This window comes from Babylonia areolata, chromosome 11 (genome assembly GCF_041734735.1).
Source record: "Babylonia areolata isolate BAREFJ2019XMU chromosome 11, ASM4173473v1, whole genome shotgun sequence".
NCBI classification, from domain to species: domain Eukaryota; kingdom Metazoa; phylum Mollusca; class Gastropoda; order Neogastropoda; family Buccinidae; genus Babylonia; species Babylonia areolata.
The window spans coordinates 2544818-2558748 of record NC_134886.1 but is presented as its reverse complement, the minus strand read 5'-3'; the positions used below and the strand labels follow the sequence as shown (position 1 = coordinate 2558748).

Below are 13931 nucleotides of genomic sequence, written 5' to 3'. Positions count from 1 at the left end.
AAGGTGGGCCCAGTGTGCTGCGATGTGCTTTTATGTGGTTTGACATGATGTAATACAAGAATACGTGTAAGTATGCTGATACATGCCTATATGTGTGTGTCTGTCTGCATGGCTGCATGTTTGCCTGTCGGTCTGTCTGGCTGTCTGTCGTTCTGTGCGAAAGATTGTTTGTCATAGACATATCAAAATGATACCCACAACAGACAGGCGAGGCATGTTTGACCTTAACTCTCTCCATACGAACGGCGAAAGAGACAACGTTAACAGCGTTTCACCCCAATTACCATCATCAAAATATTGCAAACGGAAGGCTGTTATACTGAAGAGGTGAATGTTGACAAAGAATACCACAATTCTGAGGACGGAAGCTAAAGGTTGGGTCATTCAGACACCCACTGGACATCCGAGGGGTCTGTGTAGAGGAGAAGAGAGGACTGGCCGTACTGAGTGAGTTAAGAATACTGAAATGAGATAGCATACCGCATCATTTAGCTGAGATAAATCTCCTACCATTCTGCGTATGTACATTTTGTTAATCAAAAACTTTTTTTTTCTTTTTTCTTTTTTTTGGAAAGTGCAACTGCTGGATGGTGTACGCTTCCACGGTTTTTGTCCTCGTGGGACAGTGGTGGTTGGGGAATGACAGAGAGAGACAGAGACAGACAGACAGAGAGACAGAGACATGAGACAGACAGACAGACAGACAATGAGACAGACAGACAGACGGAAACACGGAGAGGGAGAGAGAGAGCAGGGAGGTGAGGGGGAAGTACAGGAATCAGACTCACTTTATTATCTGAGATAAATCAGATCACGAGAAGTGGTCTCTGATGTATATGAATTACCAGAACAAAAGACAACATGCATTAAATAAAAAAAAAGACCACACAGCTAATTTAAAGCAAGCCCGATAAAAGATCAAACGCCATCTTTCCAAGAATGAAAAAAAAACACACACACAAAAAACACGTCATATACACACGTACATGCACACTCAACTACGCTCGCACTTGCTTGGCTACTGACAAGCGGTGCAGCCTCTGCTTGCAGACTCCTGGGGGAAAAAAAACAACACAACAGCAATTACAATTATGAATAGTAAAATCAATCTGCGTTAGTTGTTTTTTTTTGTTGTTGTTTTTTTTTACATTATAGTTACTATTTATTTGTGTAAGCTTATCTATCATTATTCACCTCTTTTTTTTTTTTTTTTTTCCTCAAGGCCTGACTAAGCGCGTTGGGTTACGCTGCTGGTCAGGCATCTGCTTGGCAGATGTGGTGTAGCGTATATGGATTTGTCCGAACGCAGTGACGCCGCCTTGAGCTACTGAAACTGAAACTGATCTGCGTTAGTGATCATGTAGCCAGCGGCTGAGTCAGGGTCGTATGTCTGGGTCATCTGGTTGTGGTTTTCCCCAAGCACCACACAAGTCTATTTTGTTGGCTTGTTTGTTGTTTTTTTGCTTGTTTCGTTTTTTATCCACACGTTCGCTGATGGACTGATTGGGGCAGGATGATTATGAGCGGGAGTGTTGAGGAACAGGGAAAGGAGGTGGGGTGGTGTGGGGTGCGGTTATCTGCTGAATGCCGGGACATGTCTTCACACACTATCAGTGTGCTTGCTCTGTCAGGAGCCGCTGCAAACCTGTCAGCTCAATGGGATCATGTGTCCTCGTTATTAATATCAGACATTCAGTTTGTTTCTGTGCCATATTTGGCAAGTAAATAGGTTTTGTCCGGATCACACTGTGCACTGCCAGTGGCAATTTGTCATACGTGCAGGGCTTTTATCAGCCAATGTCGTCAGTTTTCAGTCTGTTAGTTGTACACCTTATTATGTGGGAGTGGAGGGGGTGGGGGTCAGTAGCTGTTGTCTGACCTGTGTGCTGTATCATACATCATACACTAGTTGTGAATTGACATCCTCTTGTGTGTATGTGTGTGTGGGTGGGGGGAGGTTGACAGTGGCTACCTCTTGGCATGGGGGATGGGTCAGGGGTCAATCTCTGATGCACAAACCTTGGTAGGGGTTGACATGTGTTGAGGGTTGCAACCATCCTCGCCTTACGTGCAATTTTTTCGGGGTGCCCTTCAGTTGGGGTAGAAATCCGATCCAGCTTCAATTTACAGAGAGACTGGTTTAATCCTGTCTGGTTCCGCGACTTAGCGATTTTTATTTTTAATGGCGGGCTAAGTAGGTCCTGTGTATGTTGAGTCAGAAAAGGTATCGCTGAACACCACCGAAGTGACTCAGCAACAGTGCAGGGTGTCCTCTAGTGTGTGGCCTCCCGGCGACCTAACATCGATAGTTCCCTGTGAAGTGACGACGCTGAGATTGCGACAGAAGAAACCCAGCGGGTGTGGGTGTGTGGTGTGTGGTTGTGGGGTGTGTGGCTGTGTGGTGTGTGGTTGTGGGGTGTGTGGGTGCTGGGGGATGAGGGGTGGGGTGGGGGTTCGGGGTGGAGGACTCGGAATGAGCGGCAATGAGTTATGCCAATGAAACGGTGCAGATGGTCGGGCAGCAATAGATAAAGAAAGAAAGATAAAAGGAAAGAAGAAGAAGGGAAAAAATTCTTAACTCACTCAGTACGGCCAGTCCTCTCTTCTCCTCTACACAGACCCCTCGGATGCCCAGCGGGTGTCTGAATGACCCAACCTTTAGCTTCCGTCGTCAGAATTGTGGTATTCTTTGTCAACATTCACCTCTTCAGTATAAGAGCCTTCCGCTTGCAATATTTTGATGATGGTAATTGGGGTGAAACGCTGTTAGCGTCGTCTCTTTCGCCGTTCGTATGGAGAGAGATATTAATACCACTACTAATAAATAAATAGACAGACAGACAGACAGACAGACAGATAGATAGATAGATAGATAGATAGATAGTATCGTTGAGTTCATTCGAAACATTCATTCGAAACACTTAATGAAAAACTTACATGCATAACCATGTACAAAACACTCAAACTCTCAAGCACTAATTCATGTGTTCGTTCACACAGCGCGGTGGGAAATCATTTACAACTTAGTCCTTTGTGATGAACTATGACTCTCAAACTAGGAGGCACAATTGCACTGGCTCTTAGTGCTGCAGCCTCGGGGGCTAGTTGGCCTTTGGGAACCATCCCAACGCCGACTGTCCTAAAACCCTCTTGGTCGAGACAGTGGGGATGTAACTTGGGCAAGACACTCCCCACCATGATCAAATTCTAGCCCAGATAGTCAGGACAGCAGTTGCATCCTCTGCTGTTTTGACGGTCATAGTCGGACACGACTGAGTATCATACACAAACTACACAACACCCACCCTACACACATCACACATATACACAAACTACACAACACCCACCCTACACACACCACACATATACACAAACTACACAACACCCACCGTACACACATCACACACATCACACAACACCCCATTGCCGTCCTTCACCCAGCCTCAGCAGAGGAGCAGATGCGGCGGCAGATCGAGCGGATGGCGGCCAAGATGGAGAAGCGGTTGGACGAGGTGCAGACGGCCACGTCCCGCGTGCAGCGCGAGGTCAGCAGTGTGCGCGAGGACAGCGCGCGGGTCTCCGCCCTGCAGGAAGAGCAGATGGACCTCGTCAGATCCTTCGCCGACACGCGCCTTAGAGAGGTGAGCTGAGAGTGGGGGCGTGGGGGTGGGGGAAAGGGGGGGGCGAGGGGGGGGGAGATAGGGTAGGGGTAGGGTGGCGGAGGTGGGTGGGTTATCGGGGAGTGGTGGTGGCCGAATGGTCAAAGCGTAGATTTCTCGCCCAGAGTGTACTGCGTTCGATCCCCGGTACCTAACGCACCTGGTGGGTCGAAGTGTTTCGGGTTTTTTGTTTGTTTGTTGTTTGTTTTTCCCTCCAGACTTGTTCACTATTCACTGGCCCACTAAGACACTAATGACCAGGACGCATATGCCTGTCTTTGTGTGCAATTTGAACTGACTGGTCACGTGCAGCATTAGAGTGACCCTTTGAGGTGAGGTAGAGTAGACACGTGGTAATGTGTAGCATTAGAGTGACCTTCTGAAGAGGGATAGAGGTAAGGCTGGGTCAGCACGTGGTAATGTGTAGCATTAGAGTGACCTTCTGAGGAAGGATAGAGGTAAGGCTGGGTCAGCACGTGGTAATGTGTAGCATTAGAGTGACCTTCTGGAGAGGGATAGAGGTAAGGCTGGGTCAGCACGTGGTAATGTGTAGCATTAGAGTGACCTTCTGAAGGAGGATAGAGGTAAGGCTGGGTCAGCACGTGGTAATGTGTAGCATTAGAGTGACCTTCTGAAGGAGGATAGAGGTAAGGCTGGGTCAGCACCTGGTAATGTGTAGCATTAGAGTGACCTTCTGAAGAGGGATAGAGGTAAGGCTGGGTCAGCACGTGGTAATGTGTAGCATTAGAGTGACCTTCTGAAGAGGGATAGAGGTAAGGCTGGGTCAGCACCTGGTAATGTGTAGCATTAGAGTGACCTTCTGAAGAGGGATAGAGGTAAGGCTGGGTTAGAACGTGGTAATGTGTAGCATTAGAGTGACCTTGTGAATAGGGATAGAGGTAAGGCTGGGTTAGCACGTGGTAATGTGTAGCATTAGGGTGACCTTCTGAAGAGGATATCTAGAGGTAAGGCTGGGTCAGCACGTGGTAATGTGTAGCATTAAAGTGACATTCTGAAGAGGATAGAGGTAAGGCTGGGTCAGCACGTGGTAATGTGTAGCATTAAAGTGACATTCTGAAGAGGATAGAGGTAAGGCTGGGTCAGCACGTGTGGTAGAGGAATGGTGAGAGCGCTGAATTCTCGCCCACGTGTACGTGCTGTCACTGGGGTTCTGCCACACAGCTGTGTGAAGCTGAAGAATCTCAGCTGTGTGGCAGAACCCCAGTGACAGCACGTACAGAAAGTACATGGAGAGCCGCGTCATTGACCGCTTGGGGACCGCACAGCCGAGTGGATTGAACGTCAGAGTCACTGACGTCCAGCGCCTGGGCCCTTCTGCCTTGATCTCTCTGTCCTTATTCTTTCTTTACCTCCTATCCCTCTTTTTAGAAGCAATATATATGTGTATGCAATTTATTTTATGTGTTTGTGTGTGGGTGTGTGTGTGTGGGTGTGAGTGAGTACGTATGGCACTGAATGGTGATCAGCAAGTGTTTAGTGTGCATGGCCCATCAAAACAGAAAGTAGTGAGATGTCATCACCCTTTCCTCACATAGGCTTTCAAATTCACACTGTCCTCTTCTCATCACTTGACAACGGGCCAGTGGTCCGAAACGTCGTGTCAAAACAAAGAGGATTCAACTACCACCCAAAAGGTTTTTATAAACTTTAGTTTTTTGTCTTTGAAGAATCCTGCAGTCATTTTTGTCTTCTTCTACCCAGCATGCATTAACCACGACAGATTCATCAGCTAATTAATGTTGGTTGTGTGGTGAACAGATTGAGAGGGTTGGATGAGAAAAGGAGGGGTATGTTGCTCATGATAATAATGACAATGATGGTGGTGGTGGTGACAAGGGTATGGTGATAATAGTGGTGGTAATGACGATGACGATGAAATTGACGTTGATTACAGTAGAAGTAATTGTGTATGCTGACGACGTGGCAGAATCGATTCTGTATTGGATTTCTGTTCCCCGGTAATCAAAGTCCAATGCCCTGTTTCGACAAGCTGTTGAGTTCCTATGGAAATCATTTTTCTCTGACTGTCCTCACCCCACACAGAATGGATAGCTGGCATCGGTCTGGCAATGTTAGACAGGCGGATGGAGAGGACTGGGCCCCACCTTCCTATGCCCAGCCCTGGACGCAGCTAGTAAAAATGAATTAACTAGCTGTGAGACCTTCGAGATTTTTTTTTTTTTTTCTTTTTCTTTGGTAGTAGTAGCAGTAATAGTAGTAATGTGCTTCCTGTGTGCTTGGTCAGTGGACCGCTAACGCAGATGAGGGTCGACAGCAAGCTGAACATCCTGTCTGTAGTAGTGGTGGTGGTGGTGGTGGTGGTGTCATCATTGTTGTTGTCGTTGTCATTTTACTGATGACACTGTCTGTGTGGTCAGATGGACCGCTACTCACAGGTGCTGGTCGACAGCAAGCTGAACATCCTGTCTATAGTAGTACTAGTACCAGTACTAGTATAATAATAATGTGGTAGGGATATTATAGAGATAGATAATTATGTTTATGAGTATGAGTTTATGAGTAAGGGAGCTAATTAATACACCAGGTTAAATATCATCCAAGGGTTAGTTGCTTCCCTTGTTTATTCTCATTCGGTTTCTCCCACTATTCTTATTTGGATTTAGGCATATTCTGATACGGTTAGGTTTGAATGAAAAACAGTTCACTAGATGCAGGCCACAGGAGAGTTTAGTGCGCGTTGTCTGGGGAGCAGAAGGGGGTCTTGGCCGGTGTGACTTGCTTCCATGCTGGAGGGTAGTGAAGTTACTTACTACCCGTACCCGGATGGTCAGACTGGCGGTCAGTGTGGTGTACACATGTGCCTCTGCTACACTCGTGGGGTATGTGTCATCTCTGTTATGACTTGAGATATTTTGTTTGTTTGATAACTGTAACCTAACTTAGTTATCAGTAACTTAGTGATTTATGGTATGCTTATATTACAGTTGTTATTGGAAACATAACTGCTGGGTTTTGAAGGAAAAATTGTGAATTAACTATGCTCAGCAAGTATGGTTGGACTATTATAAATTAGGTTTCTGGTATGGCGGAAATCTTGGTATGTGGTAAACTGGTTGACAAGCCTTGCCTATTTTTGAGTGATTATATAATACTGAACTGTGTTCGTGCAGTATGGTTAGGGTATGGATGGTGATGATTATTATTATTGCTACTACTACTGTCAATAATGTTTTTTTTTGAGGTTTGCCTAAGAGTTTAACCTTCACCGTACTTGGTTATTTTCCCACTTATCCATATTTTGTGGGTCTCACAGACCCACACTCGCTAAAGAAGGAATCCAGAGCTTACCCCCTATTCATACATCGTGGGTCTGACAGACCCATACAAATTAATGTGGGCTTTTCCAACTTCAATAGACTGAGCAACACGTTCCTGTCATCAGATCTTTTCCCACCCCTCTTCCGGCCAATCAATAGCAGCCTCTGTATGTCTGTGTCTGTATCTGTGTGTCTGTGTGTGGCAGCCTCTGTATGTGTGTGTGTGTATGTGTGGCAGCCTCTGTATATATATATATATATATATTTGTGTGTGTGTGTGTGTGTGTGTGTGTGTGTGTGTATTTGTGTGCGTGCGCGAGCATGTAAGTATACACGTCAGGAGAGCTCTGTGCGCGCGCGCATGTGTGTGTGTGTTCGTGTGTGTGTAGAGGATGAGGTATGTGTGTGTTTGCATGTGTACTGTAGGAGCAACGGAATATTGGAATGTGCGGGTGTACGCACGCACGCACGCACGCACACGCACGCACATGCATGCACGCACACACACACACACACACACACACACACACACACATATATATATATATGTCATCGTCAGGAAAAGGGATAGGCAAGATGTACGTTTAACAAAGACCATGTGCGGCGCCGAGTGTTGGACAGACCATCGCCTTGTAGTCTCGAAGCTGAATATTCGAATCCAGCCCAAGAGACGCCCCCAAGGCCAGAAGGCTCCAAAACGGCTTAACATCGCTAAGCTGAAAAACATCACCATCAAACAGTCCTTTGTGGAGCTGCTGGAAGATCGTCTGGAATCCGCCTCTCTGGACAACCAGAATGTGGAGTCTGACTGGAGGACCCTGCGTGAGCTGATCTATAGTACAGCTTCAGAGACCCTGGGACCCATGACCAGAAAGCACAAAGACTGGTTTGATGAAAACTGTGATGAAATCAAGCAGCTTCTGGATGAGAAACGCCGTCTGCATCAAGCCTACCTCAGCAACCCAAAGTCCACATCAAAAAAGGATGCGTACGATGCCATCCGCAGGACTGTTCAGCAAAAGTTACGCCAGATGCAGGATAAGTGGCTGAGTGACAAAGCTGATGAGATCCAGGGATATGCTGACAGGCACGATATGAAGAGGTTCTATGATGCCTTAAAAGAAGTCTACGGCCCCACATCCTCAGGATCATCCCCCCTCCTCAGTGCAGATGGGAATACCTTGATCACCGAGAAGGAGAAAATTATCGAACGCTGGGCTGAGCACTTCAACAGTGTCTTAAATCGCCCTTCCTTCATAAATGATGAAGCCATAGACCGTCTCCCACAAGTCCCCATCAACGAAACACTGGACGATCCGCCAACACCTCTTGAGACCCAGAAAGCAATCCATCTGCTATCCAGTGGCAAAGCACCTGGCTCAGACTCCATACCAGCAGAGGTCTACAACGATGGAGGCACTGTGCTGACTGAGAAGCTCCATCAGCTGTACTCACTCATGTGGAAAGAAGAGATGATCCCCCAGGATTTCAAAGATGCATCTATCATTCACTTGTACAAGTGAAAGGGGAACCGGCAAGCCTGTGATAACCATCGGGGCATTTCCTTGCTCTCCATCGCAGGCAAGATACTTGCCAGGATCCTACTAAACCGCCTCACAGCACACCTTGACCAAGGTCATTTGCCTGAGAGCCAATGTGGATTCCGGAAAGAGCGCGGAACCACCGACATGGTGTTTGCTGCAAGGCAGCTGCAAGAGAAATGTCAGGAGCAAAATGCTGCTCTGTTCTCCACCTATGTCAACCTCACCAAGGCCTTCGACACCGTGAGTAGAGAGGGACTGTGGAAGATCATGGCCAAGTACGGATGCCCTACCAGCCGCCGTGGCGAAGTGGTTAGCGTCGCGGACTGACGGCTGGGAGGACGCGGGTTCGAATCCCAGCGGAGGTGGGTTTTTCGGCCCGTGGCCGGCTCCTACCCAGAGTTGAGTGTGCTGTGGGCTTAAATGGGGAGACTGGGACCACACAGTCGAGTGTCATCCACTTCAAGGATGCGTCTTTGGGTGTGTTGCTCTAATTACCTGACCAACACTGCAAGTGTCTGTATCTCTCGGGCCTGGTTAACGCCGGGATATCATTATGACAGGAAGCGTAGAGTACAGCCTCGTCACGCAGTCCCAAACCAAAATGGACCTCCATAGCAACATCGTCATCATCATCGTCATCCTCCTCCCCCTTCATCGTCATCAATATAAACAAAATAGTCTCAAAGTCTGTGACCTTTCATGCCCTGCTCTCATGGTGACCTCAGTTTCGATACCCCTCCACTTCTGTGCTTTGGGTGAGTCCTGTCAATGTCGTCAGTGTCGGCAGATTCATGGTGGGGCTGTTGTTTGAGGGACGTGGTGGCGGTCTCCACTCTGGGAGAGACGCTCGCTCAGTCTGGCTCCGCGACTAAGCCATTATTGTCGTTAGTAGGGGGCTTAGTAGGTGGTGTCCTAAGTACGTTAAAACAGAACAGGCACCACTGAACACCACTGAAGTGACTCAGCAGCAGTGCAGGGTCTCCTCTGGTGTGTGGCCTCCAGGCGACCTAACATCGATGGTTCCCTGTGGACTGCCGACGCTGGGACTGCGACGGACGAACCCGGGTGTGGCCGTGTATGGGGGAATCTAAATGAGCGGCGTGGGAGTAATGCCACTGAAACGGCGCAGATGATGGGGCAGCAAAACAAAAAAACAAAAACAAAAAAAAAAGTACGGATGCCCTCGGAAATTTATTTCCTTGGTCAGCCAATTCCATGAAGGCATGCAGGCTCGAGTCCAGGACAATGGCGAAACATCTGCTCCTTTTGCTGTCACAAATGGTGTCAAGCAAGGCTGCGTCCTGGCTCCAACGCTGTTCAGCCTCATGTTCTCTGCAATGCTTACTGATGCCTTCAGAGATGGCGATGTTGGAATCGACCTAAAGTATCGAACAGATGGCAAGCTAACTTGATGGCAATTAATAAACTTGATAATCATCAAAATATAACTTGCCTGAGGCAATGACACCGGTAGCCTGCTGTACTGTTGTGTTCTCCGTGAGAGCCGGATGCGATGTGCCAGCCAACTACAGAAGCAGTGAGGTAGCCTATGTGTCATCAGTCATGTACGCACAATCACTTCGTTCCACGTAGTACAAAGGGATTATTGGTTTGTTCCCTTCTTTTGCGAGTATGGGTCTGAGAGACCCACGAATTACGAATAAGGGTACTTAGTGTTTTCTCTTCTTTCGGGAGTATGGGTCTGTAAGACCCACAACGTAGGAATGCAGGTAAAAATTTTCACAATCACGTAACTGATTAACTAATCAGTTAAAGTGTACATTAATTTACTAAAATGATGCATATGTTGTGACAACAAAAGTCATGAAATTTCAAATTAATCGGACACCAAATATATTTTAAAGGCATTTTTTAAGGCAAAAATGGGTCTGTCAGACCCACAAAGTACGGTGAAGGTTAAGTTGAAATGAAAAATGTAATTCTTCACTAAGATAATAGTGGAGTGTGTGTATTACTATTAAGTGAGGATAGACTAAATTATTATTGTGACAATTATTATTCTACATTCACTCATTATTTTAGGTTAGTAAAGTTATAGGTAATTTGATTGGTAACTGCAACTATTAATCTTAGCCAAGAGATATGTTGGCTGACGTGTGATTGGAGAGAAAGAGTAAAGAGTGATGGTATGGATTTTAATATAAGAATTTATAAAGAGTACTTATAGTGCAGCAGCTGTAACACACAGGGTTGGGTTTTGTGTGTGTGTGTTGCAGGGATTTGTCTTTGTTTGTTTTGTTCCCTTTAATTGTGGATGGTTCATGGGAATAAAGGTGTCCGTCTTGAACCGAACCCCGACTCTGGTGTGGTGTGGTGAACGAGACGCATACACGCACCCTGTTACAATAATAATAATAATTATTATTATTATTATCATAAGTGTCAATACACTGATGACACTGTGTGTAAAGCTGGACCGCTACACACAGATGCTGGACAACAGCAAGCTGGGCATCCTGTCTGTATTATGATGATGATGGTGATGATCTCTCTGCGGACAGGTGGACCGCTACACCCGGATGCTGGACGACAGCAAGCTGGACATCCTGTCCCGGATGGACGCCGAACGCCTGCAGATGGAGCGCGTCTTGCAGCAGCGGTTGTCGGACCTGCACATGCAGATCAGCACCGACCAGACGGCGCTGCTCCGCGAGATGCAGGCCGCGCTGCGCGCCCCCAAGATGCCCGTGCCCACCCCCGCACCCCCCTCCACCCTCCCCACGGTCACCGCTGCTGCCACCACCCCTACTCTCTCCACCCCCACCTCATCGGCCCGCTTCCCCTTGCCCTGGCCCCAGCCCCCCGGACCCCGACCCCGCTCCGCCTCCCCCTCCCCCGTGCCACCCCGGGTGGAGAGGGCAGACAGTCCCAGGAAGTAACTCCGGTTTCCTGGACCAGCCGGCCTTGATGATGGTGGTGGTGGTGGTGGTCGGGTTCCTTCGCCGCACACGACAGATCTGCTGAGTAACTGTCCAGTGGCTGTCATGTTGTCATTGCGTCTTGTTGTTCTGTTGTGTGGGTTATGTGGAGGGATTTGAACAGGAGAGGGGTTTAGAGGATTTGAACAGGAGAAGGGTTTAGGGGATTTGAACAGGAGAGGAGTTTAGAGGATTTGAACAGGAGAGGGGGTTAGGGGATTTGAACAGGAAAGGGGGTTAAGGGATTTGAACAGGAGAAGGGTTTAGTCGGTTTGAACAGGAGAGAGGTTTGAAGGGATTTGAACAGGAGAGAGGTTTGAAGGGATTTGAACAAGAAAGGGGTTTAGAGGATTTGAACAGGAGAGGGGTTTAGAGGATTTGAACAGGAGAGACGTTTGAAGGGATTTGAACAAGAAAAGGGGTTAGGGGATTTGAACAGGAGAGGGGTTAGGGGATTTGAACAGGAGAGGGGTTTAGGGGATTTGAACAGGAGAGGGGTTTGAAGGGATTTGAACAGGAGAGGGGTTTAGAGGATTTGAACAGGAGAGGGGTTTAGGAGATTTGAACAGGAGAGACGTTTGAAGGGATTTGAACAAGAAAAGGGGTTAGGGGATTTGAACAGGAGAGGGGTTTAGGGGATTTGAACAGGAGAGGGGTTTAGGGGATTTGAACAGGAGAGGGGTTTAGGAGATTTGAACAGGAGAGACGTTTGAAGGGATTTGAACAAGGGGTTTAGAGGATTTGAACAGGAGAGACGTTTGAAGGGATTTGAACAGGAGAGGGGTTTAGGGGATTTGAACAGGAGAGGGGTTTGAAGGGATTTGAACAGGAGATGGGTTAGTTCAGAGGGATTTGAATGGGAGAGGGATTGTAGGGATTTGAACATGAGGGATTTGAAGGGGTCTCAAAAGTAGAGGGGTTGTAGGGGTTTGAATAGGAGAGGGATTGTAGGGATTTGAATAGGAGAGGTTTGAAGGGATTTGAACAGGAGAGGGGTTGAGGGGATTTGAACAGGAGAGGGGTTAGTTCAGAGGGATTTGAACGGGAGAGAGATTGTAAGGATTTGAACATGAGAGGGGTTTGAAAGGGTCTGAAAAGGAGAGGGATGTACGGATTTGAATAGGAGAGGAGTTTGTATAGAGGGACTTTGAACAGAAGAGGGATGTGGAGGGATTTGAAAAGTGGAAGGGTTTAGATGGATTTGAACAGGAAAAGGGTTAGGAGGAATCTGAAAAGAGGGAGTAACGTTTTGTTGTGTGGGTTACATGGAGGAATTTGAAACGAAGGGGGGTTCAGAGGGAAATGGAAAGAAGGGTTGGCTGGATTTGGAAAGGAGGAAGGTTTAGATGGATTTGAAATGGATAAGGCTTTGGAGGGATTTGAACATGAGACAAATTTAAAGAGATTTGAACAGAAGAGGGGTTTGGAGAGGTTTGGAAAGGAGAGTGATTTGCGTGGATACGAAAAGAGCAGGTAGGCATGTACCAAACAGTCGAGGGGTGGCGGTGTGTTTGTGGTGGTGGTTTCGCGCAACAGATCTGAGTTGTCCGAGTGTTGTCCTGTTGTCGTTTGTTCTTGTGTCGTGTGCGTTATGTCGAAGGGACTGAGAAAAGTGTCCGAGGAAGTAGTTTAATCAACGGTTGTTGTTGTTGTGGTTGTTGTTGGTGTCGTTATGCATGTGTGGGTGTATATGTGAGTGTGTGTCTTCATGTTTTACATCTATTTGCTTATTTATCATCATTGTTTTTTTTGTTTTTTTGTTTTTTTTACATTATAGTTATTTATTTGTGTAAGCTTATCTATTATTTATTCACCTTTTTTTTTCTTTTTTTTTTCCTCAAGGCCTGACTAAGCGCGTTGGGTTACGCTGCTGGTCAGGCATCTGCTTGGCAGATGTGGTGTAGCGTATATGGATTTGTCCGAACACAGTGACGCCTCCTTGAGCTACTGAAACTGAAACTGTTGTCGTGGTTGTTGTTATTGTCTGGCTAGCTGGTTGGTTGGTGGTTGTCCCGCGGCAGGCGTTGCCCAGTGACTTGTCAGATGACTGTCATGTTGTCGTCTTCGTTTGTTGTCCTTTGTGTGAGTTGTGCACTGGGGTTGAGTCTCTGGGGAGGGGGGCTGGTGGATAGGGTAAGGGATGCAGGGGAGAGGTGGATGATGTGAAAGAGAAATAGTATTACATATTCTTTTCTTTTTTCTTTGCACTGTTTCTGTTTTGTCTGTATCTCTATCCCTTTCTCTATCCATCTTCATGAACCACGACAGCTCCTGTATCTTTCTTCATCTCTCCATCGATCCATATTTATAAACCATGGCAGTTCCTGTGTGTACAGAAAAACAAAACAAAAAAAAAACAAAAAAACCGAACCACGTGTAGGGAAAAAGTGAAATAAAGTAGGCCCTATACCGAGTGCATATATATAGTGTTTTTTAATACAGATATGCAGTTTTGGGGTCGTGTTGTTTGTTGTTGTGTTTTTTTTGTTT

General features: G+C 46.9%; 1 protein-coding gene across 1 annotated transcript; it reads left to right on the top strand.

The window, feature by feature from the left end:
- Window positions 1-3412: 3412 nt before the first annotated feature.
- Window positions 3413-11562, top strand: LOC143287456 (uncharacterized). The gene is made up of 2 exons (XM_076595456.1): window positions 3413-3641; window positions 11025-11562. Exons 1-2 carry the CDS (start codon window positions 3459-3461, stop codon window positions 11400-11402), a joined length of 561 nt encoding a protein of 186 aa, XP_076451571.1. The 5' UTR covers window positions 3413-3458; the 3' UTR covers window positions 11403-11562.
- The last annotated feature ends 2369 nt before the right edge of the window (window positions 11563-13931 follow it).

Excerpts from the sequence above, each read along its gene's own strand:
- LOC143287456 (XM_076595456.1), top strand. The coding sequence starts at position 3,459 with ATGCGGCGGCAGATCGAGCGGATGGCGGCCAAGATGGAGAAGCGGTTG. Across the intron at positions 3,642-11,024 it reads CCGACACGCGCCTTAGAGAG|GTGGACCGCTACACCCGGAT; the intron begins GTGAGCTGAGAG and ends CTCTGCGGACAG.